The 25248-nt window shown below is 44.4% G+C and overlaps 4 protein-coding genes across 15 annotated transcripts in view; 1 reads left to right on the top strand and 3 right to left on the bottom strand.

Annotated features, from left to right (window-relative positions):
- The window catches only part of LOC100679456 (RNA/RNP complex-1-interacting phosphatase), a 44388-nt gene extending 31691 nt beyond the window's left edge, over window positions 1-12697 (bottom strand). The window contains exons 1-5 of the mRNA XM_003423942.5: window positions 12615-12697; window positions 11902-12107; window positions 11595-11828; window positions 10852-11512; window positions 10273-10348 (exon numbers count right to left, since the gene is read on the bottom strand). Coding sequence (XP_003423990.1) covers window positions 10273-10348; window positions 10852-10874 — 99 coding nt within the window. The 5' untranslated portion in view covers window positions 10875-11512; window positions 11595-11828; window positions 11902-12107; window positions 12615-12697. The remainder of the gene's footprint in view (window positions 1-10272; window positions 10349-10851; window positions 11513-11594; window positions 11829-11901; window positions 12108-12614) is intronic.
- On the bottom strand, window positions 11408-12681 carry LOC100123832 (protein DPCD). The gene is made up of 4 exons (XM_032602166.1): window positions 12615-12681; window positions 11929-12107; window positions 11595-11828; window positions 11408-11512 (listed from the first exon to the last, which is right to left on the bottom strand). Exons 1-4 carry the CDS (start codon window positions 12679-12681, stop codon window positions 11408-11410), a joined length of 585 nt encoding a protein of 194 aa, XP_032458057.1.
- Window positions 12614-16354, top strand: LOC100123829 (N-acetyltransferase family 8 member 3). 2 transcript variants are annotated; one of them, XM_031921328.1, is made up of 3 exons: window positions 12614-12718; window positions 12949-13260; window positions 13332-14124. In XM_031921328.1, the coding sequence occupies exons 2-3, from the start codon at window positions 12962-12964 to the stop codon at window positions 13837-13839; spliced, it is 807 nt and encodes a 268-aa protein (XP_031777188.1). In that variant the 5' UTR covers window positions 12614-12718; window positions 12949-12961; the 3' UTR covers window positions 13840-14124. The 2 variants fall into 2 exon arrangements, with proteins under 2 accessions (XP_031777188.1, XP_008215594.1); XM_008217372.3 differs by lacking the exon at window positions 12614-12718 and adding an exon at window positions 12795-12891 and having other exon boundaries at window positions 13332-16354.
- The window catches only part of LOC100114845 (L-galactose dehydrogenase), a 30195-nt gene continuing 19071 nt past the window's right edge, over window positions 14125-25248 (bottom strand). The window contains exons 1-10 of one of the 11 annotated variants that reach the window (XR_004344418.1): window positions 17701-17927; window positions 16766-16909; window positions 16508-16625; window positions 16073-16234; window positions 15491-15724; window positions 15257-15388; window positions 15008-15180; window positions 14790-14887; window positions 14567-14668; window positions 14134-14309 (exon numbers count right to left, since the gene is read on the bottom strand). Coding sequence is in view for 4 of the 11 variants with exons in the window: in XM_008217374.4 (XP_008215596.1) it covers window positions 14234-14309; window positions 15008-15180; window positions 15257-15388; window positions 15491-15724; window positions 16073-16234; window positions 16508-16625; window positions 16766-16909; window positions 17701-17702 (1041 nt within the window). In the remaining 7 variants the exon portion in view is untranslated. Of the gene's footprint in view, window positions 14310-14566; window positions 14669-14789; window positions 14888-15007; window positions 15181-15256; window positions 15389-15490; window positions 15725-16072; window positions 16235-16507; window positions 16626-16765; window positions 16910-16987; window positions 17378-17700; window positions 17928-25248 lie in introns of those variants that run through there. The other 10 variants (XR_004344421.1, XR_004344419.1, XR_004344420.1 and 7 more) reach the window with 10 other exon arrangements.

Here is a 25248-nt window from a genome sequence, read left to right as displayed (position 1 = left end):
AGGCAAGGAATTCGTGTGTACCCACGAAGAGTACGCACGAATAGTAGAAAGCGTATATGTGTGCGTCTGACTGCGGAAGAAGAGAGAAAGGATACGTGAAAGTTATGTGACGCGCGAGAGACGCTTTGGTGGGGGGAGGGAGCAGGTGGGACGCGAAATGGCGTCGCGTGCGCGGCTATTCAGGAGAGATTTGTGAGGCGGAGGAGGCACAAAGCCAGAGATTGACGCCCGAAAGCACGGCTGAGATATGTACCGGCTGTATCGGGTATCAGAAGCCTTCGCCGACGACGTTCAGCTTGGAATCGTTGCCGCGTAATATTTAAATATTCCTCCCGCATTAATCACAACTCATGCGTACACGCGCTGCACCTCTGCAGATAAGCGATATCAGTCGAGGCAAAGAAAAAAGAAAAAATTATATTCCTCCGACTGTCGGAGATATATCAGAGCGGTCTCTCCCGCACACGATACAATATCATCGATATGCGAGCGCAGAGGGTATTGCGTTGCAGGCGCGTGACACCGACCACAATTCACGATAAAGGATTCCGTCCGCTTTTTCACTTCGCCGCTATTAATCGCGCAGCGGCGCTAAAAAATCCCGTTCTCCTTCGATTTTCGGCGATGCCCAAGTACACGCACAGCCTTTATCTCGTTCATCTGCGTCCGTGAAGGAGTCTGCGTCTGGCGGACCCCCGCGAGAGAGCAACAATGCATGACGGATAGCGCTCGAGATATCGCCGCCGCCGTTGTTGCGGGAGACACGAGAAATAGTCGTTGACGATGAAAAAAGAGAGAGAGAAGAGAAGAGCGAGGCATACATAAGAGAATACGAGAACGTGCGCGCGAGAGGAGAGCAGGAGGAGGACTGACGAGTCAATGTGTCGGATCGTCCGACTATTCAATTGGTCAGCGATCTTCGCGAGATAGGCTTCTGTCTCCGGCGTGCACACTTACGCCGCGCGCGGGGCAGACACTGAATGTGACGCGGTTTTTACACCACAGAGCAGTGCGCACTGATCGAGTGGACCGAGCAGCATTGTTGGCTCGTCGATTCGTGTCCCTCCGTAATGTAAACAGCCGAGAGAAGGGAACAATAAAGCAAGCGCCGTCTCTTCTCTCTCTCTCTTCTCTCTCTCTCTCCCCCCCCCTCTCTCTCTCTCTCTCTCTCTCTCACTCTGACATTTAGATGACCTTCCGATACAGGGATATAAAGCTCTCGATCCTCTCAGCGGTGTATTACATTATAGTGTGCTCGCGCGTGTGTACGATTCCCTCTCGTAATGCCAGGCTGTATTTATCGTTATTTTTACTGCGACGTGGAAATACTCGACGAGAGAGAGAGAGAGAGAGAGCTCGCAGATTTATGTACTCGCTCTCTCTACCCTCACCGCGCATCTGCACACCGCGGAAAGCGTGTGCACGAGAACGCCTCGGTGCGGGGAGATTTTATCGACGCCCGAGCGGTTAATTCAACAGTAGTTAATTGTTGAGCTAAGACAAACATTGATGCGAGATATCTCGCGGATTTATATTTACGACGCTCCCGGCACCCCGAAAAAATCGATCTAATCGATTCGATTACGGATCTTAATAGCCGCGCGTTTCTCCGAACGCTGTAAGCCTTGTCGCGAAAAAACTCCCACAGCCGCGTTTTTTACCCAGAAAACAAACGAATACGCGAGGGTGACGTCCGCGTCTCGGATGCAAATTCTTGTCGCGCGCGTGTGCAGGTAACGAGCGAGAGAACGCGAAAACGAGCGAGAAACTCCCGCGCGATCGGCTGGGCCGATAAGCTACCGAGCGCGTTTTCGGCTTCCCGGAACACGATGGACGGGAGGAAATCTCATCTGCAGCGCGCGCGCGCGAGAGAGAGATGTATGTGCAGTATGCGCGGGAGATATATCCGATAGGAGAGCCCGAGGCGCGGAACGACGAACAAATGGAGCTACACTCTCCGGTAGCCTTTCTCCGGTTTGTTTTGCTGCTGCTGCTGGACGTGAGGTCTTATTTTCGGAAGATGTCGCCGGGGAGATTGAGCTTGATTTTAATTGCTCGCGCGGGAATGCGATGTGCATTTTTTATGCACCGAAACTTTGAATTTCGAGCCAAGGCATAAACTCCGAGGCAGCGTTGAAACTTCGCAAGCATTTTCGAGACCGCTCGGTCCAGTGGTCGTCTTCGTATCAGCCCCGGCTTTCGTTGAACTTCCTCGAAGAAAAGTCCAAAGTTCGCGGCCCATTAAGTACTTTACGAGGACGCTATTAGAGTGCATCCCTCTTCACGGTGTGCACCTCGTATATACCTTAGGTCGTGCGCCAGTTCGTGCGTTCGCTCGATGCATAAAACGCCGTACATCAGAGGCGATTTCACTTTCGCCGCGCGGCGTCGGCGCTTGTGTTATACAGCCCGAGAGATGCTCGCCTTCTTCCTTTTTTTCATCGCTCGAATTTACATCGCTCGCGCGCGCCGCGTGACGTCCCCCGTGAGAGAGAGAGAGAGAGAGAGAGAGAGAGAGAGAGAGAGAGAGAGAGAGAGAGAGAGAGGTTTTTTGGGTAGAGCAAATTTTGGTACACATTTTGGCTGCATTGTATTTTTGGAGTCTATTTTGAATAACGATTGTTGAAACTCGATACTGTCGTGAAGGTTTTTGAACCCGAAAGCGTATATGCAATCAAAGATCGATTCTCTCGGAATTTTCAGCAACCAAAAGTAATTTCATTGTATCGAAGTAAGCGAATAACGGCACTCGCGTAACCGGTGGTATTGTGAAAGTCCCATAAAAAATACTCGTCCCTCGCACGAAAAATAATTGGTATGAATTCCTCTATCGCCGTTGATTATCGATGTATAGGCGCCAGTGCCTTAGTGTACAAAGATGCATCAGCTGTGTGACGCAACAAGGCAAAAGAAGCAACACAATAGAAACACACACACAAGAGGAATACGACGACGCGGGGACACGCCGAGGGAGAGGAGCTTGAGAAAGAAGGAGGAAACGAAGGCGTTCCGACGATACATACGCGGACCAGATAAGATCTCCGAAACGGGGATCAGCAATATTTTACAAAGTCATCGAAGTTCCTCGCCAACTTCGGCATAAATTACACGTCCACCCGCGAGCGACTCCTATTTTCTTTGAACTTTCCACTCGCGAGAGAGAGAGAAAAGAAGCGCCGCAGCAGCGAGAAAGATCCTTGCGCGAAACTTTTGTATACACACTACTTTCGAGGGAATTGATTCAATGGTTATATTCTCACGCGTCGAAAGATTCGCCTTTTAAGCTTCGATGTGCTTCAAAATTTGAAGAGCGCGCGGGTCAACACGGTAGAGCGAAAAAAAGAGGCTTCAGACAATCGCATTTGCACGTCGAAGGTCCTGCACACATACTTCTTCCCATCGACGTGCTAATAGCGTGTGCGATGGACAAGGCCCCGATACTTCAGGAGACAATGCCTTCCCCAAAAATCCCTGGGATCTCTCTCTCCTCTCCGAGTTTGAAGATGAAGAATTTCCGAGAAAAGAGAGACGGCTGCTCGCCGAGTGCAATGTCACGATGACCTTTGATACGTGTGTATGTGCGTGTGTGTGTGTAGGTGTATGCACCGCGACGGTTTATGGTAATGCCGCGTTAATTGACGTTTTCGGCTGTTCAATATTTTGCCGAGACTTTTACCGGAAAAATATCGCGCGCGTGCGCGCGGGTGTTACGAGAGCTCGCGCGTGTAATATCTTGCATAAAGTTCGGTTATTTACGCCCCTGGCGCCAGCGCAGCGTGCGCGAGCGGAAAGAAATGTTTTCGAAAAAACTCATTCCTCCCGCAGATCGCTTGTTACGTGGCGAACGTCCGAAATAACGATGACTTTCGAAAAAAAGGGTCCTCGCCGCCGGTATTCGCGACACATTAACATAGTAACATATTGACATAGCTAAGTGAAACCTGCGCGCGCGGAAGATCAAGGCTTCCGAATTTCGAGCCACAGATCTCGTCGGCTATATTATAACGTCGTCTGTTTGTCGGCGACATTAGCAGGCGTGCGAAGCTTCCGCTGCCGATTTCCGCGATCGGATCTTTCCGAGAGATGCGAACGATCAGCCGTGACACGGATTCGCCCAGTTTTTCAGCTGTTTATTGAACCTTCGCGTAATACTCGAGAGTGAGAGAGAGAGACTGCGCGTAAGCGTATACGACCCGTCCCAAGGTGAAAGGAATGCGAGAGTGTGATTTAGCGTCCGCGTGTTTGCACTTCTTTTATTTCCCGGAGGAGGCACTTGCCGATTCTTTTTTTAAGGCTCCTCGACGCTCTTTTAATTCGCACGTGGTATACATTTTATTGCTATTATTGAGGGGCATGTACCGTTATCGACGGGAGGGTCATACGCGAGGAATGTCCGATGTTTCGTTCGTTATTCCCGATCGTGAGATTCTTTCTCGATATTGCGTACGGCAATGATTATACCGTTTTAAATTTTTCAAAAGACGCGGGATTCATCTCCGGAGGAGATAAAGAGGATACCGGGCTTATCATAATGGAATTAATCAGACGGAAGGCTCGGGACTCGTTGTTAATGACGCGCATCGGTGGGTTACACGCGCGCGGCTATCTCGTGAATCGGTCACCTGTTGTCTCGTGTATACAAAAGACGTCGCGCCGATAGCATCGATTTTTATGAACGGCGTTTAAAAATAATTTTCCACTCTCGAGGCATCGCGTATGCTAATTACGGTTTTCTCAACGTCACTCGCGTGAAGGATCGCGCAAGGTGAGGGGTAAACGAACGATGTGGCTTGAGGTCACTTTTCGCGCTGCAACGAGATTTAAATATTCACCGGTCGAATCATAACGCGGCGCGGAGTATCTCGGCATCTTTACGAGCGAGGAATCCCAAATATGCGTGTAATTTCCGGCAAGGACGTAACTTTCCGTCGAAATTCCCTCTCGCGCCTTTTGTTCTTCTCGGAGCTGCGAAGAGGTGCGAGGAGAGAGAGAGAGAGAGAGAGAGAGAGAGAGAGAGAGAGAGAGAGAGAGAGAGAGAGAGAGAGAGAGAGAAGTCGAGGTTCGCGAGCGCGCACGACGTGGGTGATATCTGAATCTAACTCGAAAGCTCGGAGTAGAGATGCCTATCGGTTACACGTGTTCCCATTGTCTCTTCGGCTGCTGGAATAGGGAAATTCACCTCGTAATTCAGCCCCCGGCTGCCGGCTGGCTTTCCTGCAAACTCTGAATACTTTCCCGGCTGTCCTCTGACAAACTGGGCCGCGCGTCTTTCTTTTTTCCTCGGCTCCGAGGGAGGTAAGCGCGTGAATTAGCTACGCCGTGGCTAAGAAAGCGAGTCTGGATTTAAACGCCATTGTCCCGTGCTTTGCAGCCTCTTTGTTGCCCGGACACGCGAGATTGCTTTATTAGAGCATTGTTGGGGTGTGATTGTTGATTGATAGTATAGCCGCGTTTCGATTCAGGAGTCCGCAAGGTCAAAGACACCCGGGTGTGTAACGTGAATAAACAAAATTCTTCGAAGCATCGCGCAGGAGAAAATTTATCACTTCAAAGCCGATTCTTCCCTGAACTTACCCGAAAATTTGACTATCGGATAATTATACCCCTTCGATCTCCCGCTTCCTCGGAAAACCCAACCTCGTAAATTTCTGCCCCCGTCCCACCCGGAGAAAAAAAAAGTCCAACGAACAAAAAACAACAAAGAAAGTCCTCTCTCCTCACCTCTCCGACAAAAGAAAGCGAGCGGCATGCAAAGTAGCGCCAGAAGGTCGCCGCAATAGTCAAAACAGCCGCGCTGGCGACCCGCAGGGTTCCTTCGACTCGCTCTGCGGCTCATTACCGCGGGGAGAGAGAAAAAATTATCGCACTGCGCGCGAACTGGCCTCGTAAACAACGCGGAGAGGACAATGGGTGTGAGAACGTGCGTCGATGCCGGTGGGCGCGCGCGATCGGCGTCCAAGATTTTCCGAGGGAAGGCAACTCGATACTGCGCGCGGAGAGAAGGAGACGAGTCGGGAGAGAGTAGAGGATCGATGACCGGGAGAGAAGGTTCCCGCGAGATTGGGAATCGTTAGCAAGGCAGATCGAATTGTAATCTAATAAATGTAATCGAACTCTTCTCGGACGTTCTCTCGCAGCTTGGAAAAGTGTTATCTTGATTTTCCTCCGCACGCGGGATTGATCGTATTAATGCGCATCATCATCGGACTTGGGGCTTGTTTATTATTGGCTTCGGGAGGTAATGGAGGCTATTAGAGGAGGTTTATGCTTCGAGCTTCTGAATTATTTTTCTTGCTTTTTAAAGAGTGTCCTAAACTTTGAAAACGCAACAGCCCTCGATTTCAAGGAACCACGCGGAGTGCCCGATGATCCAGCAGTAAAACTTCAAAAAATCCCATGCGATTTTATGCTACACGTACGTTTTCCACCCTCGCGTATAGAGCGGCCGAATTCCCAAGGCATATAACGAGCCGCGCGTATGTGGCCCCCCGTAGCGCAGCGGCGGCAACCTCCAATCAGAGATTTCGGAGGGCCACGAGGAGACTCGTTTCGTCCGTGAGGGACGGCTGGACGCTCGATTCAATTAGCTCCACGCGTATACGTGCGCTTTTTATCCGCGCCGGACTCGTTAGGGCATTACAACTGCATTTATGATGCTTTGTCGAATTTCGATCATATACACTCTAACACGTGTGAAAACGAGACTATAGTCCTGCAACGGCACCGGTTTCTTTTTCTCGCAACAGCGAGAGGTGAAAATTCGCATGCTTAGCTCTCATTGTTTACGGGGGCCCTGACGAGTAACTTTTCTCCCTCCGCGTAATACTCGAGAGAGATAAAATAGAGATCGCGTTAGGCACGTGTTAAGAGCGGGGTTTATTCGTGCGTTATTGTAATTGCATTAATTAAAGCGTCCGCCAGCGTAATTCCGTGTGCCTGCTATACGTACGCGAAGAATTTAAGAAATCGCGTGATTTCAAGCGTCTGGTAATTGGGGCTGTTCAATTAACCTCGTCCACACTATGCACTAGCGTGTTTATCGTAGCAAATTGCGCGTATTAAGCTTCCGTAAACACTTCCATACCCGCGAAACGATTGTTTATGCGCAAGGAAAGCTCTCGCACGTACAATATTCCCGGTAGAAATTCTTCATCCTCGCGTTCACAACAGAGTCCCGGCCCATTGTATCAGCGCGGTAATGGAGTCACCCTCGCTCACCTCTGCCGAACCGATTGGGACGTTAATTATTCACGCCGGGCTAAAAGGCGTCGTGACGGGAGGCAATTTTCGGTGAGCTTTCGCGCGCAAAGCAGCCGCCTCGTTGAAGAATGAGAAAAAAAAGAAAGACACTGCGAGAGATATAACTCGATGCGCTTCTCTCTCTCGCGTGTGTGTACAATTAGCGATGCAGGCGCTTGGCGGTGAATTTTAATGAGGCATCGACTGGCGAGCGTATAGGCTGTACACGCGCGGGGGATATAAAAATGGTTTATGCCCCGCGAAACTCGGCACCGCGCCGCCATCAATTAGACCGGCCGCTGCGCGTCTTGTCTTCTTCGGAGCGTTTCTTCCTCTGCAGCAGCGGGGAGAGATGAAAGTTCAAGGGAGATCTTATTTTGCTTTACGACGAGAAGTTTCGACTGGCGCTGATAATGATAGGGGTACTTTGCGCCGGGTGACTTGTATTGTGCGCGAGAGAGAAATTCTTGCCTTTATTTAGCCATACGCAGCGGCGGATCAGCTTGGATTTCAAATTCCTTCGTTGTGAGTAATTTTCGAGAAGCTCGAACGAATATCTTCCGCAGTCAGATAATCAGCATATTCAACGCGCGAGCGAGCGGCTGTTAAATCGATAAGGAGGAGAATTGCCAATTTGTGTACACGAGCGAGGTGCGAGGTCGAGCGTTAAAACTACATCCTACTTAAGGACAATTCGGACTTTCACTTCTTAACCTCGCGCGATGAAGCTCGGGTGTGCGTTTCCGGATTTTTACTCCGCACACGTTAAAAGCTGTGTTATTTTCGAATCGATCGTTTTGCATTATCGCGCCCTCGTACCTTTTTCTAGAATATCGCTCGAAAATTTATCGACGCGTTGTAAAATCAATGCGTACAAGCTGTGCGTACAGCGGATGACTAATTGCCCGCGTATGAAAAATGAGTGAAAAACACTTCGCCCGCGCATCTTATCCGACTTTCACATCTCTCGAAGGAAGAAAAAATCTCCATGACAATGAGCTCGGCACTTACAAACGCGACACGCGCGTCGATTTGTAATGTTTCTATCGCGCGGAGCGCTGCAGCGACATTTTTCATAATAGCCGATGCTTATCGGTAAAAAAAGGAGGCAGCAGAGGAGGAGGTTGTTATTAAAAGGGACTCTCTGCTCTCTGACGGCGTTGTAGTCTCGCGTTACACTCCACGCGCGTAACGGGCCGGCGATTTATTCTTCGTGTCTTATAAGCGCTGACAAACGAGCGGAGTAGGTGACGGGATGCGATGATTATTAGAGCAACAACTAAATCAAGGTTCGAGTAAATATTATATCCCAAACGATTTTTAAATAAAGAATAAAGAATCAATACACAGCGATGAAGAGCTCGCACAGTCGGAGATCGTAACGCGTTGGGAAAGCTCCCTCTCGAGAACCGCGGCGCAATAATAACCGCGGGGGGCTTCGCGTGCAACAATACTACAAATTTGGTAGCTCGATCCGATCGGCCGCACTCGATCACCGTCGATTTTTTCCTTTTAAAAGCGCTACCAGCACCGCAGCTGCCGTATACACGTGTGCGCGTATAGAGATATGGAAGCCGCGTGACGTACTGTAATTGCGACGAGGATTTACGAAGAGGAAGCTCGAGCCGATACTCCGAGTATGTAAGTATTAATACTCGCATAACCGATTTTTACCGATCGCGAGCAATCGAGCCGCGGTGAACCTGTTGAAAAGGCTCTCGATAAAATACAGACCGATAAACAAGCCTCGAATTCCGAAATCCGTGTAAGCGCGCCCGCGTCTATTCCTTTAAAATGAGAGGAATCCGATGCGATCTTATCTCCCAACGGCGGCGCTGGATCCCTCCCGCGAAGAGGGCAGTATATACGCGCGTTTGATTTACCGCACGGCAGAGCCAGCGAGGAGAGAGAGAGAGAGAGAGAGAGAGAGAGAGAGAGACGGACGGAGGAAGAAAGTGAAAGATAATAAGAGAAAGAGAGAGAGAGAGAGAGAGAGAGAGAGAGAGAGAGGAGATAAAGGAAGGGAGATAGAGTCCGAGTGTCCGCGGCGAAAGGTCGGATAAGAGCGCGAGCGAGAGGAGCCTTTTATTATTCCCGCGGTATAAAACCTTAACTCTGGGAACGGCGAGACCGGCTCCTCCTTGGGGTATTATACCTTTGTTTTTTCGCGCTGCTCCTTTTGTCCGTTTCTCGCTTTGGAACGGCGCGTGCATGCGCGCACGTATATAAAGAGTCGCCCCCTTGGAATTAGTGGGATAGTCCGCGAAATGTTCAGATAACGTATTATCGCGCGCGCGACTTGCTCGCTTCTTTTCCCGGAATACCTCATTCTTCTCTCTCTCTCTCTTTCTCTGCGAGTACGTAACGTTTTGAAATTCGTGGAATTATTTCAAGTTCAAAATCAATAAAAAAAAAAATCATCGCATCACTGGAGTCATCCAATCACCCTCGACATAGCACTATACACAGTCCCGCGGAGTATATGCAGTTAGCGGTCGCGGAGGAGAGATAGAGCGTGCAAAGCTGTCGGCACTGCCACCAAAGCACTGATTTACATCGGCATAAATCAGCGAGCGAGCGCGACTACTACCATCGCGCCGCGCCCGCGGAACTAAGGCCAACGCGAGTCGAGAGCCCATGCAGCGAGTTTATAACGCCGAAAAGCTTTCGGCGCTCCCATCCTCGGCGTCGGGGCTGATATGCTTCTTCTCTCTTTCGTTTACTCCCTTTTTTTTTTAATTGCGCGCGAACGAGGCGTCGGGATGTAAGACATCAATCTTGCGCCGCTGCGCGCGGAGCGAGTAAATCGCGATTAAAGCTAAATGGCACGGGTGCGGTCCTTAATTTTCAGAACAAACAGGAGGCGATCGTCTGGAAGCTGTTGGATGGTATTTTGGAAACAAGTGGTTGATGCACTGCATTTTCGGGGGATAATGGACTGCTGCTGCTGACGATGAATTTGGGAAGTTTGGACTCGCGCGTTATTCTTTTCTTGTGTTTTGGCTAAATTAAACGCTTGTTGTTGAAACTCACCTCTTTGAGCGGTACTTTGAAAGGCAGGATTTTCGTTCCAATGATCACTTCGCCGTACGCCTTGTAGTCCAGCCACCTGAATCAAGAAAATGTTCTCGGTAAGACACGTTTTAAAAAAACGGTGCATTATGAGTATTGTTGATAGCGGAAAGATAGCGGGATAACGATGCGATTTACTAGACGCGTAATAAATTGCATGATTATCGTTCGAATCACGCGGTATACACAGCGTTCCACCTAGCAAGTAATTCTGAAACCACGTGCTCTTAAGGCTGTGCTCGATCGGTAAAACAGTCAAAATAGCGGCCAAATCCGCATCAGTAGATGAGCGTCGCAATAAAAACAATAAATTCGTTTGAACGTTTAACGAAAACCCAACGATAGCACGATCGATTCTTCTCTCCACAACGTTAAAACGATCGTCTTGCCACTATCACAACAACAACACAGCGAAGCGGTAATTCCACAAAAACATAACCTCAAACTTCCACACAAACAGTCGAGAGCGCACGCAATCGAACAGGCAGCTCGTCCGTCCGCGACAATTTGTTCAATAATTAAAACCTTCGTCTAGCTTACCTGTCTGGTATCGATTTCGACATTGTGAATATTTTTTCTCAGCACTTTTTCAGAAAACCGAACGCATCATACGCTCGGAGCAAGACCAACACTGGCCACACGCAGCCGACGGACGCCCCCTCTCGTGCTTTTTGAAGCTGTCTGTCTGTGCTGCCGTCGCTTTATTTACGCGGTCGATATTGTAATTGCTTGAAAAGCACTTGTTCGACGCCGATGCACGCTATCGTCCAATAATTGCCTGCGCTTCGCCGGCTGTGTTGAATAGAGCAATGTGGTATAGGAAAGGAGATTGTAACGAATCGTCTTTATTTACAAAAAATTTGAAAAGAATTCAGTATATAAGATGATAGTGCAGTTTGATCAATAAAAAAATCTCTGTTTAAACAATTTTCGTGTGAGATGACGTTTTGTGAGATCGACAACTGAAACAAAAATTCTAAGTGCATATGAATAAAGCTAATGCTAACTTATGTATTATAATTGAAAATTGAAGATGTAATTGATATCTTGAAAAATTGTATGCAATTCACATCCTATTATAGCTAAATTCCTGTTGTTAGCTTGCTGGACATTGAACATCTCCATCTTTTGATACTTTTAATTGCGAAACCATTTCATATACTTTCTTCTCCATATCAAGTAGTTTTGGAGGCTTTTTGTACTAAAATTGATAATAATTTTTTTAATTTATTGAATAATTATTATAATAACTTTATTTACATACTCCCATAGAGTATACTCACCGTGATAATCAAAGTATTGAATTGGTGTGTGAAAGATATCCTGTCTTGTTCTGGTTTTAACCCTGCTCGCTCTAAATCAGGTACATTTATTTTCTTAAAATACTTCTTATTACTAGTTCGCACGGTGATAGTTCCATCATCTTCTGCAGTAACTGAGTACACATCTTTTGGATATGATAAATTCCTTATCCTCCATTCTAAAGCAGTCTTGGTGGTCCTTCTTGAAATTATGGGCTACAAAATATAAAATCTTAAAGTATGATACAGAAGATAAGAATAACAATATTTTTGGATATAGGATACACACATTACTTGAACTTTCACGAATACCCACAGATTCAAGATTATCTGCAGGATTGGGCTCTGGATCACCTACTTCAACTACCCAACCAATTTCTTGTCCTAGCTTACCTTTTTCTTTCCAAGCCCTTTTTACTAGAACGTTTGTGTCTACACTGTATTCTTCAACCATTTCACGACCATCTGTCATCAGGAAATGCACCTTTCTTTTGCCTAAAAAGAAAGATATTTCTATTTTTACTGTTCCTTCAGAAATTTGATAAAGGTGATAATATGAAAGCAACTATGAATTTTTTCAAATTCAAAGGGATACACAATGATATCAAATATTTACTTTGGTACTAAAATTTTCAACTTCTTTTACAGAATTTATTATTACTCAATTAAATTGAATGACATATTCTTTAAAACTTTAACAATATCTCAAAAAAATTGTTTGATTAAAAGTAAATTTTCTGGTAAAAAAAACTACTATAATTCATAATGCTAACGTTTTTCAAAAGTCAAAATTTAAACCTCTTTTTTTCAACATGTATATAATAGAATATAGATATTGTTTTGGCTTGAACGCCGGTATTGATCAAACAGTTAGGTTAATATAAACATCAATCACACGACATTTGAAAATTTAGGCATGTCATCTATCGAATTCAAACAAATTTTGATAGCCATGAAAAGCAAGTATTCAAATGAACAAAACTTATCAATTATTCAAATTACCATCCTGGATAATCGCAGTTTTCTTCGCATCTTGGAGGAGCTTCAACCACTGCTCGGTGGTTGCCATATTTACAGTTTCCCAACGTCTGACTGTCAAAGTGAAGGTGAGCGCAAATGTTACGTCTCCGAGATCTCGAAAAATTCACAACGTTTGCTCGCCTAACTTCACTCGCCAGTGCCGTATGGTTCTCATTTGTTTTTGTTTGTCAATTTCTAACCCGCGACAATCTTGCCTCCGACATCGCGGAGATTACGTTTATTTTTTTCGTTTTTTGTTGTAAGTTAACTTTAATTAACTACAGAATCAAGTGAATAACGCTGATTATTATTTCAGGGTTACTACGAAGATGAGCCATATTGTTGTCATCAGACCTTACAAGCCGGGAGACGAGTTTAATTGTCACGAGATGATCAAGGACGGAGTCACCTCCTCGATAAATAGTGCCTTTTTTGGGAATCTTTTCAAAGAAATAACGTTTCAAGTGATGATCCTTATGGCTGCTATAATGTTCATATTTTTTGGAATGCCATTTACCGTATGTTTGCTCGTTATACCTCTGGTTATTATTATGACATATGTTGGCACATACTTAGCATATACGGCTAAAGCTATGGAAGTTGACCAAGAAGTGTCAAACATTGCAAGGTCCACACTTTTTTTAATTGCGATTATTTTGATTTGTCGAAATCTCATAAATATGAATATTTTTGTTACAGAACTTATATGTCAAATGCATTTTCATGTTTTTGGGTCGCAGAGGCATTTGAACCATACATGATGTCTCGCAGTCCATGTGATTTCAATTATCAGGTTATTACTGAGAATCAATTTCGAGAATCGAATATCGACGTCACTTCGCAATCCAAGAGGATTGTTGGAAGTATTGGTTTATTGAAGAGTCACAGTCTTGACAAAGGAGCTTGGATTAAACGTCTCTGCGTGCATCGTAGCTACCGACGCAAAGGTATTGCCTCTTGTCTATTAAAAGTAGCAGTTGATTTTGCCATTGAGCAAGGTTACAGTTGTGCAAATGTTGTGGCATCAGAACATACCGAAGGTGGCAGAGAATTATGCCTTAAAAAAGGATTCGAATTGAAACAAATGTATCATAAACCTATAGTTGGTTCTCTGATAACAGTTTTGATGTATGAATTAACATATCAAATCAAGCCGGGGGATGATAACTATGTTAGCTATCCTAAAAGGCTTTTTTCCTTTAGATAAGTAATTTATTTTTATATCAACATTTAATACTCAGGTCACAATGATCAAGAAACAGATTTACTGAATACTCAGAAACTATTTTAAGCCAAAGTCTGAAAAAGCTTTTGATGATTTTTTCATCAAAGGTTCAAATTACTAAACCTGATAGCTTAGTTTTTATTTATAAGAGCTTTTTCATAAAAGTAAACATTTTATGACGTAATGGCTTAAATATTAGAATAGTCGCGTTAAATGCATTGCCTTAAGTCTGATATTAATGAAAGTATTTTCCAGTATATAGCAAAATGTTATTTATATAAAACTTTATTGAATATCTTTAAAAATCGCAATTCCTAGAATTGTTATATATAAAATAGTAACTTTATTAGATAAATGAAGTGAGTAAGTCTTTGATTTAGCGCTTCATTTCCTTCCAGTATTTTTCAAGGTCAGCTCCTTCCCAATGTTTCGTAGTTAACTTTGACAGGTACCTAAATAAAATATTAACGAATTGTTATTTTTAAAATGTGAAACGTCAATCTTAGGCCTATTAATTTTAACTCGACTTTATCAAATTAGCTGCTTCAACCTACAAATCTTTGTTCCAAACAAATACAAACATAAGGTTCCAAAGTCAAGTCTGAATTAATAAACCTAGCAAAATTTCTAAACATTAAGGAAATCAGGGTCTGTACATTGGGTGTAATTATTTGTAAGTACTTTATCTCTTGATAAGTTGGAAACTTACCACAAGATTCATTATCACAATGCTGTTTACATATCTTTATCAAAATAATTGTTCATGTCACAGTACGTCAACTAAATCAATAAGAGCCTTCGATTCCGACAGCTATTAAGAAATATAAAAACCTTTAAATTGTTCTCTTATAAGAATTAACTCTACTTTTAAGCTGATTTAATGCTCATGAGCTGCAATGTCACTGATAATGGTTAAGAGTGATGTTATTTACTTTTTATTTGCAAGCACCTCGGGAGTAATCTTTTGGGATCAATTTAGCATTTCTGTTTTTCATTTAACTGTTTACTTTTCAATCTAAATACTGTTAAACTGTTTAATAACATAAGATGTCAGTTGGTCATGAAGGTGGTCAATGTGAAAAATTAGTAGACGTATTTTCATGCAATGTTAGTTGACTGTCCCTATTGAAACTGCCCTTCTGATACTTACTTATCTTTCATATCCTTTAGAATCTCCTTTTCCTCTTCCGTTATCCCGTTGTGAAGCACATCCATATTTATATCCAGCTCTCTTAAATTTTGCATCCCAATCAGATGAGTGGCAACATCTGGACATTGGAACGAGTGCCAAACTGCCAATTTAGTGAATTCCAAATCTTTTTCCTATTGTAAGAATATATCTTTGAGCATATGCAAATGATTGATTCAAGAGTAAATGGTGATACAATTTGTTATGTACCTTGCAATAATCTCCAGCTTGTTTGCAAACTTTCTTTACATCATCCGATGCTGGATGCCACTTTTGTGGTCCTTGACTAGTTAATAAGCCCATGCTAGGTGCTGCAGCATTTATGATTCCTATATTGCGTTCCTGGAATTATATTTGCAATTATTTATGCGAACGAACATTAGTCTTAAGTCCTTTGTTATCATAGTATGAACTAATGAGTGATGCTTGTGTAAAACGAAGTACCTTGAAAAATGGAATGTATTCGAGGAGTGTATCGTCTATGAGGGTGAATCTGGCGTAAGTTAGGACAACGGCAATATTGATGTTGCTCTTCTCAATGCATTCCTTGAGAACAGATATGGGATAGCCAGTGATACCGATATGTCTAGCTCGACCCTCCGCTACTTGACGCGATAACTCTGGCAAGGTTTGAGTTATGATAATGTCCAGGGATGGCGCGAATTCAATGTCATGGATCTGGAAGAGAAATTCACTATTATTAGTTGCAAGTTATATATATTTTTTTCTAACAAATTACGAAGTTTTGTTTGCAGCGTTATTGTCTATATTATAACAAGATATTGGATGATTACTGCCACGCATTATTGATATTATCTCTATGTGATAACGTTTCTACGAGAAAAGCAACGTTTTTTTTTATTTATCCCTTAAGATAATGTTTATAGGTTTTTCAGGTATGCGACTTTTGTGAAGCAACAATTTTTTTAAAAAAGTCTAATTTACGCTTAACACTAATTGATATTACGATAATCATCGAGAAAACTAACGATAAAATACTCAAAAGCAAAAAAGCAGTATACTCACTTGAATGACATCGACGTAATCGAGCTGCAGACGTTCCAAGCTCTGCTTGACGCTCTGACGGACTCTTTCCATCGAGAAGTCGAACATGTTCGCAAAATCCAGCTCGTACCTTCCGACTTTGGTCCCTATGTAATAAGCTTGACGAGGAATTCCTTTGAGTGCCTGTTTTACAAAATGTGCAATCTTATATTTGCTATATGAATTTTGTATTCACTTTAAATAGGCTAGGCGTTAATACTTGTAAGAGTATTTTTTTTCTAATAAAAATTTTAAATGATTCGATATTTCAAAGTTTTTACTTGTTCCTGGGAATACCATTCTAAGATTAGATATGCGACGCAGCTGCATTGTTTTCTTTTTCAACGAGGTTTGTTTACTTAACGATACTTTTATTATCTACAGTTGTTATTTAAGAAAAGATAAATTTCCAATCACCTTTCCGATTATCAGTTCAGATTTTCCTTGACCGTACCAGTAGGCAGTGTCGATGTAATTTATACCTTTCTTGATTGCTTTTCGAATTGTCTCTATGGCTTCGTCTTCATCGAACGCTCTGTAAATTCAAAAAATGTAATAATCGCAAAATCCCGTTAAAATAGAGACTGTAGAGTAGCTTTGCAGAATGCAACGTGCCACATAGGCTTGCACCGGTGAAAGCTGCATATATAAATAGATATCCTTTGAAAAACTCACGCATAATGGCATCCCAATGTTCCACCACCTAGAGATAGTTTGCTAACCATCAAACCTGTTTTTCCAAGTGTCCTATATTCCATGGACTTCACAGCTTGGAGGTCGTGAAATCCCTCCACGTAGGTCGGCGGTAATTCCTTATCCCTGCAATAAAAATTTTCTTTTAATACTTAAAAGTACAAAACTATATAATGTTCGTTTTTTATACAAGTTCAAAGTTACATCGTTTCGCGAATCAAAATTATTCAATTTGCTTATCGCTCGATGGCAACAGTCGGCTACTGCACGAAACCTCTGTTTACACCCACGCATCCTCACACACTTTTCGCGCAAAAATACAGACGAAAGTCGCCGAGCCATTGTATTTAGATACAAGCGCGCGAATATACACTTCAAGGTGTCCGGAAATAGAGCCTATAACCTTTCCCAACTTACTCCACTTATCTTTGAACTTTCCAAGCAATTTCGAGATTGATGCCGTTCATTACACACTTCATTCACGGAAAATTGAGAGTCGCTCTGATATGAATTCACGGCCGCCTGTCCCCGCTAGAAATAGAACGGACTATAGAGCTGCAGTTTCGTTGCATAAACTGCAGCGAACTGGCGAGCAATGTGCACTTGAACTTGAACGGACTCAGTGAGGCTTGATTAACACCGCAATTATCGAGCTTAGTATTTCACGGAAGACGAAGTGCTGCACTCGTGAAATTTTCTCCTGCTCGTTTCAAAGAGTGCTGTGTTGGAGAATCGATTCTTTTCAATTATTCGATTGCGTGGAAAAAAATGAATCGAAAGCTGTGCGTTTTATATTTGGAGATAAGACGACAGCAAAAAGTTGATTAAGTATGATCGATACTTTCGTCTTGTTTACAATATAATTTAAAGGCCAATCCTCGAGCACAGCACAATCACCAAATGAATATTCAACTCACATGTTTTCCGTCGATTCACAGCAAAGACCAATACTTTTCAAGCCAACAATGCGGCACTCGAGTCAACGCCCTAAACGATAAACTCTTCTGTTTCGCAACTTAATTGTTTAGCGAGCACGATAATCAAGGCGCGACTCGTGCAGCTGCTCGATCATATTGCAGTGCGACTGCCGCATATACACACGCACCGACGGGGTGACCGTGTGTGTACCTCTTGAATATTGGTTATCGCGAAAAATCGTTTATAAACCGCGGAGCCAAGAGTGGTTGCCATCTGACGCTTGTTGAGAGAACTTTTACCAGAATAAGTATTGATTTTGGAGACTTACCGACGGATGGATACTTAGAGGCGGCTTTTATCGGTGCGATTTGAATTGTTACTTACTCCCCTGTATGCTTATTGATTTATCGTTTATCAAAAATAAACAAATGATATTTTTTAGTAATTTTTGAAATCTGTAGATGGTTGAGAATGATCTGATGATGCGTTTTACAATTATTCGTCGCGAAGCTTGCAGTCAGTGAGCTTTCAGAAGGCTTTCGCAGTACGCGAAATTTTTCACATAGTCTTCAACATCCGGCATTCTCTTTACGTTACAGCGCTTCTAATCCTCGCACATATCAAGATAAGCTTTTAAACATTTGGCTGCGCTATTTTTAGTTTCTGTAACACAATACAAAAAGCTGTAGTCAAGCACTCCGATTTCAAAATACACTTTCCGCGAATGCAACAAGTGCTTGAGCATGTAATCAAATGAGGTAGCGAAAAATTCTCAAAAATCCTCCTCACGATCCCGCTGATTTTTCAACCAACTGCGTTTATTCTCGCACGTCCGCTTGACACACATCGCCGACAGGTTCGAAACTCGTGCGTCAGTTGACGTATAATATGTAACGTCCAAAGTAGTGTAAAGCGCGTCACGCGCGACGGAAGCGGTGATCTCTATGCGCGAGGATTATATTGCGGTGGATTTCACACGCGCGGAAAATTTTGTATAAAGACAATTTCTGCACACAGGACCGTGAGGTTTCGATAGCAACGGCCGAACGACGCTGTGAATTTTTATGAAGCTTGCATATGTATATGCATTAACAGAGAATGCAGTGTATACGTCCAACTGTACTCGGACACTACCTACTTCGCCAAACCGCAAGCTCTCCACTCTACACTATATGAATATGCAATCGTTGCATGCGAAATTCTTAGTCACTCGAACGATCCCCAAAACCTCGAACATTACATAGCCATCGAGATCCACAAATTAAACCCCAATCACTCGCACCTGTCATCTCGAATTCCACCCCAGCAATCTTCATTCCGATCATCGCGACTCCATATCCACACAGATACACATACACACACACACAAGCGGATGCAAGTATAATCAAAACAGCCGGAATGCGCCGCGCGATATTCGCTCTCTCTCCCGACGGACGACGCGTCAGCCGACGTATTTATAATGTATGGCCTCGGTGTCCTTTGTCGAGGCACATAATTCACACGGCGGCAGAGCCACGTTGCAGAAACCGAAAATCGCGAATTCGCGCGCGATATATACGGCGATTTCTGCATGCCGCGAGTGTATGCAGGTATATAGCTTGGGTAATTTATAGCGTGCGAGGCTTAAATCACGCAGGCAGAGATGGTGCTGCCGTGAGTGAGCGGAGTCGCAATTAATCCAGCGTTGACGGATTTTTCGGGGGTAAGGTGTTTAGGAAGTACGTCGGCTAGTTGATTCGATGTGCACTGCTGCTGATGATGGGGTTCATGCGTTTGGTGGATGGATGTTTCGTTCGGGCAAGGCTTTTTAAAAAAAAATCCTTTTCAAACAGATTCACTTGGTACATTCTGAACGAGTGTGAATCGGCGTGGGTGAGAAGCACTGAAATATGCGTCTGCGGAAGTGTTGCGAAATGCTAGGGATCGAGAAGCCTAATATTTGTCTTGAACTCAGCGAGTGCTTAGAAAAGTTGCCGGTGTTTGTCTTGCAGGCTTTCGAGAGACTCTCGGCCTCCTGGAAAAGTATACGTATAATAATGTACCTATGCACACAAACAGCTTGTACGTAAACGGAATCAAGGTGAGCGGGAAAACCAATCTTCAAAAAACATCGGCGAAAAAATCGTGGTCATATGCATAACAAAATTGCCGCGAATCGCCATTAGTAGAGAAAAGATATCAATACTTCCCCTGTATACTCCTCGTGTGCAGCGAGTAAGTCAAAAGACAACGAAAGGCTTTCACTGTCAGGAAAGGAAAATAGACACATGCGAGTAATCAGGCGAAACACGCGCCGTCGTCTCGGCGCTAAAAATAGCCCGGGCTTGTAAGTATAACAAATCGATTCGGTAACAAGCTTAAAAAAACAAGATTTTTATCGGGCTTAATTGAAGTTTTGTGTAAGCCCGATTACACGGGTTAGCACTAGTGCTTAGTTGTTCGAAAAAATGAGGCCGTTATACAATGTCTGGACGTTTTGGCTCGATACAATTCACCCTTTTAATCTGCTAGCTATACTTATCTTCGTCAGCCAAGGATTACACACGCACATACACAAACCGTTTAAAACCAAGCGCGAATAAATCATTATAGCATCAGTTACGTACATCACGCGAATCAGTGTGCAACAACCAATCAACAATCAGCAGCTATCGCGATACTCGCGGCTAATCCCGTTAACTCTGCTCCTCAATTATGCAAAGCCTCCCGGCGATCCTGGCTTAGCACACACACCCCTGTACTCTACCGCGAAAAAGCTCGCGAGGAAACAACAGCAAGCCGAGCGCGGATAGCATCTAAATCGGCGAGTCGATCGAGAGAATTTATTTCGGCCACATATAGCGAGGTCGATCATCGTCCTCGGAAACATGCGAATGCCCTTCGACCTTCTCTCGTGTCGCGCGCGTGCGCGCGATCGCCGTCGACGATAATTTTCTAAATTAAGCCAGCCCTCCCGTGACGCTGCGGTTTTTTTTTCTCTCCTTTCCGATTTCCTTCTCTTTTCGGGAGAGAGTAGCACGGCATGTAATAAAACTTTTCGGCACGGGGAAAGCGTCCTCGTCATCGCCGTATTCTGAGGCAGATTTTTTTCTGTATTTATAGGAGGGAGAGATGTATTTTTCATTTCGGAGCTTCATTTATCATTGAGAGCCGAAGCTTTTGACGATCGAAGGAATCACCCGCGGTTTGTTTCACGATGTGTAAATAGCGAAAACGTTTTCCTGTCTCGACTTTCTCAAAAGCCGTGAAAATTGCGCGATCGTTAGCGACCCCGAATTACGATGTAAACGACTTGCGCCGCCCACCTTTTATTTATCATCCCTGTTATCATCGGTGGTACTTTTCTTAATTCCAGGAAGCCAGCGAGCTTCGCTTTTAGGCAGGCTGTATACGAGAGGCGGAGAAAGTTTGTTCCTTCAATGGAAACGAGGAGAAAAGAAAGCGAATGATTCATTTGGGAGCTTATCCGCCGTGATTTAAAGAACAGCTGATGGGACAGAACACGAGATAAAGGCGAATTTTGCTTTCGGTGCAGTCTCGTTTAGCTTTTTTCGAATAAACTGATAGGAACAACGTAACCGTTAGTAGAATAAGAAATATTCTCCGCGATTTTTTCACTTTTTGCCGCGTTTCATCGTAAACATGTAAACGCCGGTGACCTCGTTGCTCCGAGTGCACAACAATATAGATTATCAAAATCTAGTCACGAACGTTCGCTTGAATATTTTAAACTCCCACTTAATGCTCATTCCAATGCAAAAATACGCTCTTATCCAAGTTTCTGAAAGAAAAAACTTTACATTTGGGAGCGGGCTTTCGTTATCTCGAAATCGATTTTTCCACAAGTCTGAGAAAATCTATACCTTCGCCATGTCGCCGAGGTGAGCGATAATTCTTAAGAAGAAAAGAAATCTCCATACTCTATCTTTCATCCCAACGACAGTATTCGCACCTTTTTCATTCCTAACCAAAGAGTGTATAAGGTGCTGCGCGTGCCCGGGAATACCTAGCCCCTGTCCTTGGCTCGCAAGACCGAATATTCGCCCGCAAGCTCGGCTTTGTATTAGCCTCACTCTCTCTCCTTGCCCCGAACGGCTAATGAATATTTAGGCCTTGTCGAAATGACGATATTTACTTGTGCAGCGCGGCGACACTCGATGTGCGCCGGCTATTTTAATGGGATCGTTTTGAGGGTTTTCTACGTAGGTGGTATAGCGCTGCACCTATATAGGTGCGAGCGCGCGGGAAATTTGAATTGCAGATGCCCGCAAGAGTGCCTACTGCAGTTCCGCGGTGTGTAGCTGGGTTAAGAGGATGGCGTCAAGATGCCGTTCTGCTACTGCGCGCGTTCCCGTTTTCGTCCCTCGCGATCTGATAAACAAGCGTCCTCGCTGTCTCGAGATTTCAGCGCTTCCGTACGCATTCTGTCAGAGTTCTGATTTAATAAAGTTATTTTTCCTTTTTTTTTCTATTTCGTAATCAGACGAAGTGCTAGCTTAAAACACGCTGATACAATAAATTCGGATGATGGAACGACGTTTCGGGTAGTATCTATCTCGAAAGTTAATTAACAGGGTAGCTGCGAAACGGAAAGTTTTCCTAAACGCTTCTAAAACTTTGTCGGTCCAATTATGCTATAAATTCAACCATAGAGCGTGCGTTGTTTTTGCGATTTCAAAGGTGCAATGTACAGTCGCTAGTTTCCAACTTTCGCTTATCGTGCGCGATATAAATAGAACTCTGTGTGTTTCGTCTAAAAATATGCCGACTCGTGGCGTAGAACGGATCTGCGATGATGAGACAGCGACGTGACCGAAATTTCTTCATCGATTTTTCAAATTTTTCCGCTGTATCGCTAATTATCAGGGGAAAAATGCTGAGCACACGTACTGCTCATTATCACCAAGCCCCCGAAAACGTGAGCCGCATGTACCATCCGACTCCCAGCTACCGATTCTTCCCCCGCAATCAAAAAATACATAAACCCAGTGAAAAAAGTCGATCGATCAATCTAGCCGAAAAAAAGAGAGGAAGTCTTTCGTTTATCTTGCGCAGGAGCTAACTCGGTCAATAACAAGGTCGTGGTAATAGCCGTCGGGGTATATATTCATCGCCGCTGGCCAGACAGCGAGTCGTCGATCTCCGCTAGGCTCGACGTCTGTTACTGCTGCTGCACGTGATATTGACTTATTTGCGCGACGGCGCAGCACTACCCCGGAGGCTATAGTTAAGGTGCTGGCTATGTAGCCGAGGTATAGATTTCCAGATTGATGGACAATTCGGACGAATGTAAATTGATATTCTTGGCTCTGGTGTAATTAGAAGTTTTGCCATCTTATATTATGAGAATATCTTACTTCAAAAAGCAACATAGCCTGTATAAAGCAAGTTTTTACACCCACAGGCCTGGGACTTGGCAATAAATGTAACTTCATAATGTGCCCGTAAAAACCTCGCTGACATCAAACTCGTTTCACGAATAATTTACGCAAGATACGATTCAGAATACCAATTTCAATAACGTGAAGACTTTACTCGTTAGCGAAATATGATCGCATACTTCGGCAAGTCACTTTCTAATCACAGGCCGCAATCCACTTTCATACGTACGACTAAGTTTTCTACCTCCTAAATAATCGGCCAGGACGTACGGGCTAAATCACAGTCGCTGCTGGTGGCGCAGAGACGAACCTCTGACTCTCTCGCGTGCTTCCCAGCGGTGAATCAGACCTCATGGCCTCTTCCAACTTCCGCTTGAGCGGTATAAAACAAGGAGTATGTGAGTGTGCGCGTGTGTCTGTATGGCGAGGGCAAGATTTCGCTTTGCAGAATTCGATGAGGTGGACGAACGGTGGATTGTTGAAAGAGCTGAACTGACTGGGATTTGTTTTAATTAGGCTAGTAAATGATCGAAATTCCAGTGCCGGATAGTAGAAAGTGGTCTTTGTATACTCCTCTACCCTCTGTAAACTCGTAAAATCAACGAGAACGCCCAATAAGTGAACCCCAGAAATACGCGATTTTCGAGGTCGGATCCGAGCCGATGCTTCGTCCCTTAGCAGCAACTGCCCGAGGTTCTACCCTACCTAGTTTTGCGTGTTTTTCCGCCCTCTTCAAGCTTATGTAGGTTAGATTAACGAGAAAACGTGCCAAGGTACCGAAAATGCCCGATAAGTACACCCAAAAAATACGCGATTTTCAAGGTTGGATATGAGGCGTTAGTTCGGTCCTTAGCAGAAACTGGCGGTAGTAGAGACATACCTAGATTTGCGTATTTTGTCGTCCTCTTTAAGCCTACGTAAGTTAGAATAACGAGAAAACGTGCAAACGCACCGTGAACCCTGGAAATATGCGATTTTCAGGATTGGAGACGAGGCGATAGTTGCGCCCTTAACAGTAACTGCCCGAAGATCTAGTCTACCTGTTTTTACGTATTTTTTCGTCCTCTAGCCCATGTAGGTTAGATTTACGAGAAAACGTGCCAAGGCACCGAGATCGCGCGATAGGTTACTTTCAGATATTTACGATTTTCGGAATGAGCGTACGAATTTAGTAGTAGGAATCAGCCAATTACTCTTTTTTCCATGTTTTTCTGCACACACTTGCACCTACTACCAAGGAGAAGACTTTCTGCACTGCATATAAATCCACGGGGAATATAGCATAGCGCCATACTTTTACTTTCGGTGACTTCCCTTTTCCCGCCTCTCTCCTTCATTCCCAAGGTTTGTAGCGCTATACTGTTTACGCTACTCTTTATACACGCTCTTCCGTCGCTATACAGTTTATCAACGCCTGAAAAGCGTGAATAATGCGGCATTGCACGCAGAGAAAAAATGCAGTAGGTGCCGTTGCCCATAAATTTGCAGCTTCTTCACCCTCGCGGCTCTTTCTCTCAAGGCCTTGGGCCATATTTAAATCGAGCACGTTTCGCCAGAGGCAGCTTGAGCATAGATACCGGGAAGATGCAGCTCTTGTCGATTATTAAGGAGAGGTGCTTTGTTGGATGTGCCAGTGTTTCAATTCTGACGTGTTCTTGTGATGCGATTCAATCTCGTCACACGAATCAGCGGTGCTACCACCCTCACACAATCCTCGCGAGAAAACAACAAACTGGCTTACGCGTCCCGTCGCATCAACTGCGCGTCTCCTAAAGTGTCGTCACTCGCCGTGCACCACCAGACGGATGTTCCTCGCACGTGTCCTGCATGAAAGGTACAGCCCCGCGCGCAATAAACTCTGCGATTTCGCTCGTCGAGACGAAGATTTGTCATTACTGGAGCCCGGGTGCTGCTTCCTTCTTTTTTCACTATCCAAATCCTGGACTCTCTCTCTCTCTCTCTCTCTCTCTCTCTCTCTCTCTCTCTCTCTCTCTCTCTTTGTCCTTCTCCACACTCACTGCTGCTGTTATTAGGCCATGATGGATGATGATGACGACGACCTTCTCGTAGGCTTTTTCTGCGGCTGTGGAGGAAGAGCCTCCGACGCTCTGCTTTTGTTTTGGTTGCGCGGGAGATTAGAGCAGGCGTCGGATTGTGTGTATAGCG

The sequence above is a fragment of the Nasonia vitripennis genome, chromosome 1 (genome assembly GCF_009193385.2).
Source record: "Nasonia vitripennis strain AsymCx chromosome 1, Nvit_psr_1.1, whole genome shotgun sequence".
Taxonomy (NCBI): Eukaryota; Metazoa; Arthropoda; class Insecta; order Hymenoptera; family Pteromalidae; genus Nasonia; species Nasonia vitripennis.
This window is presented reverse-complemented; position numbering and strand designations above follow the sequence as displayed.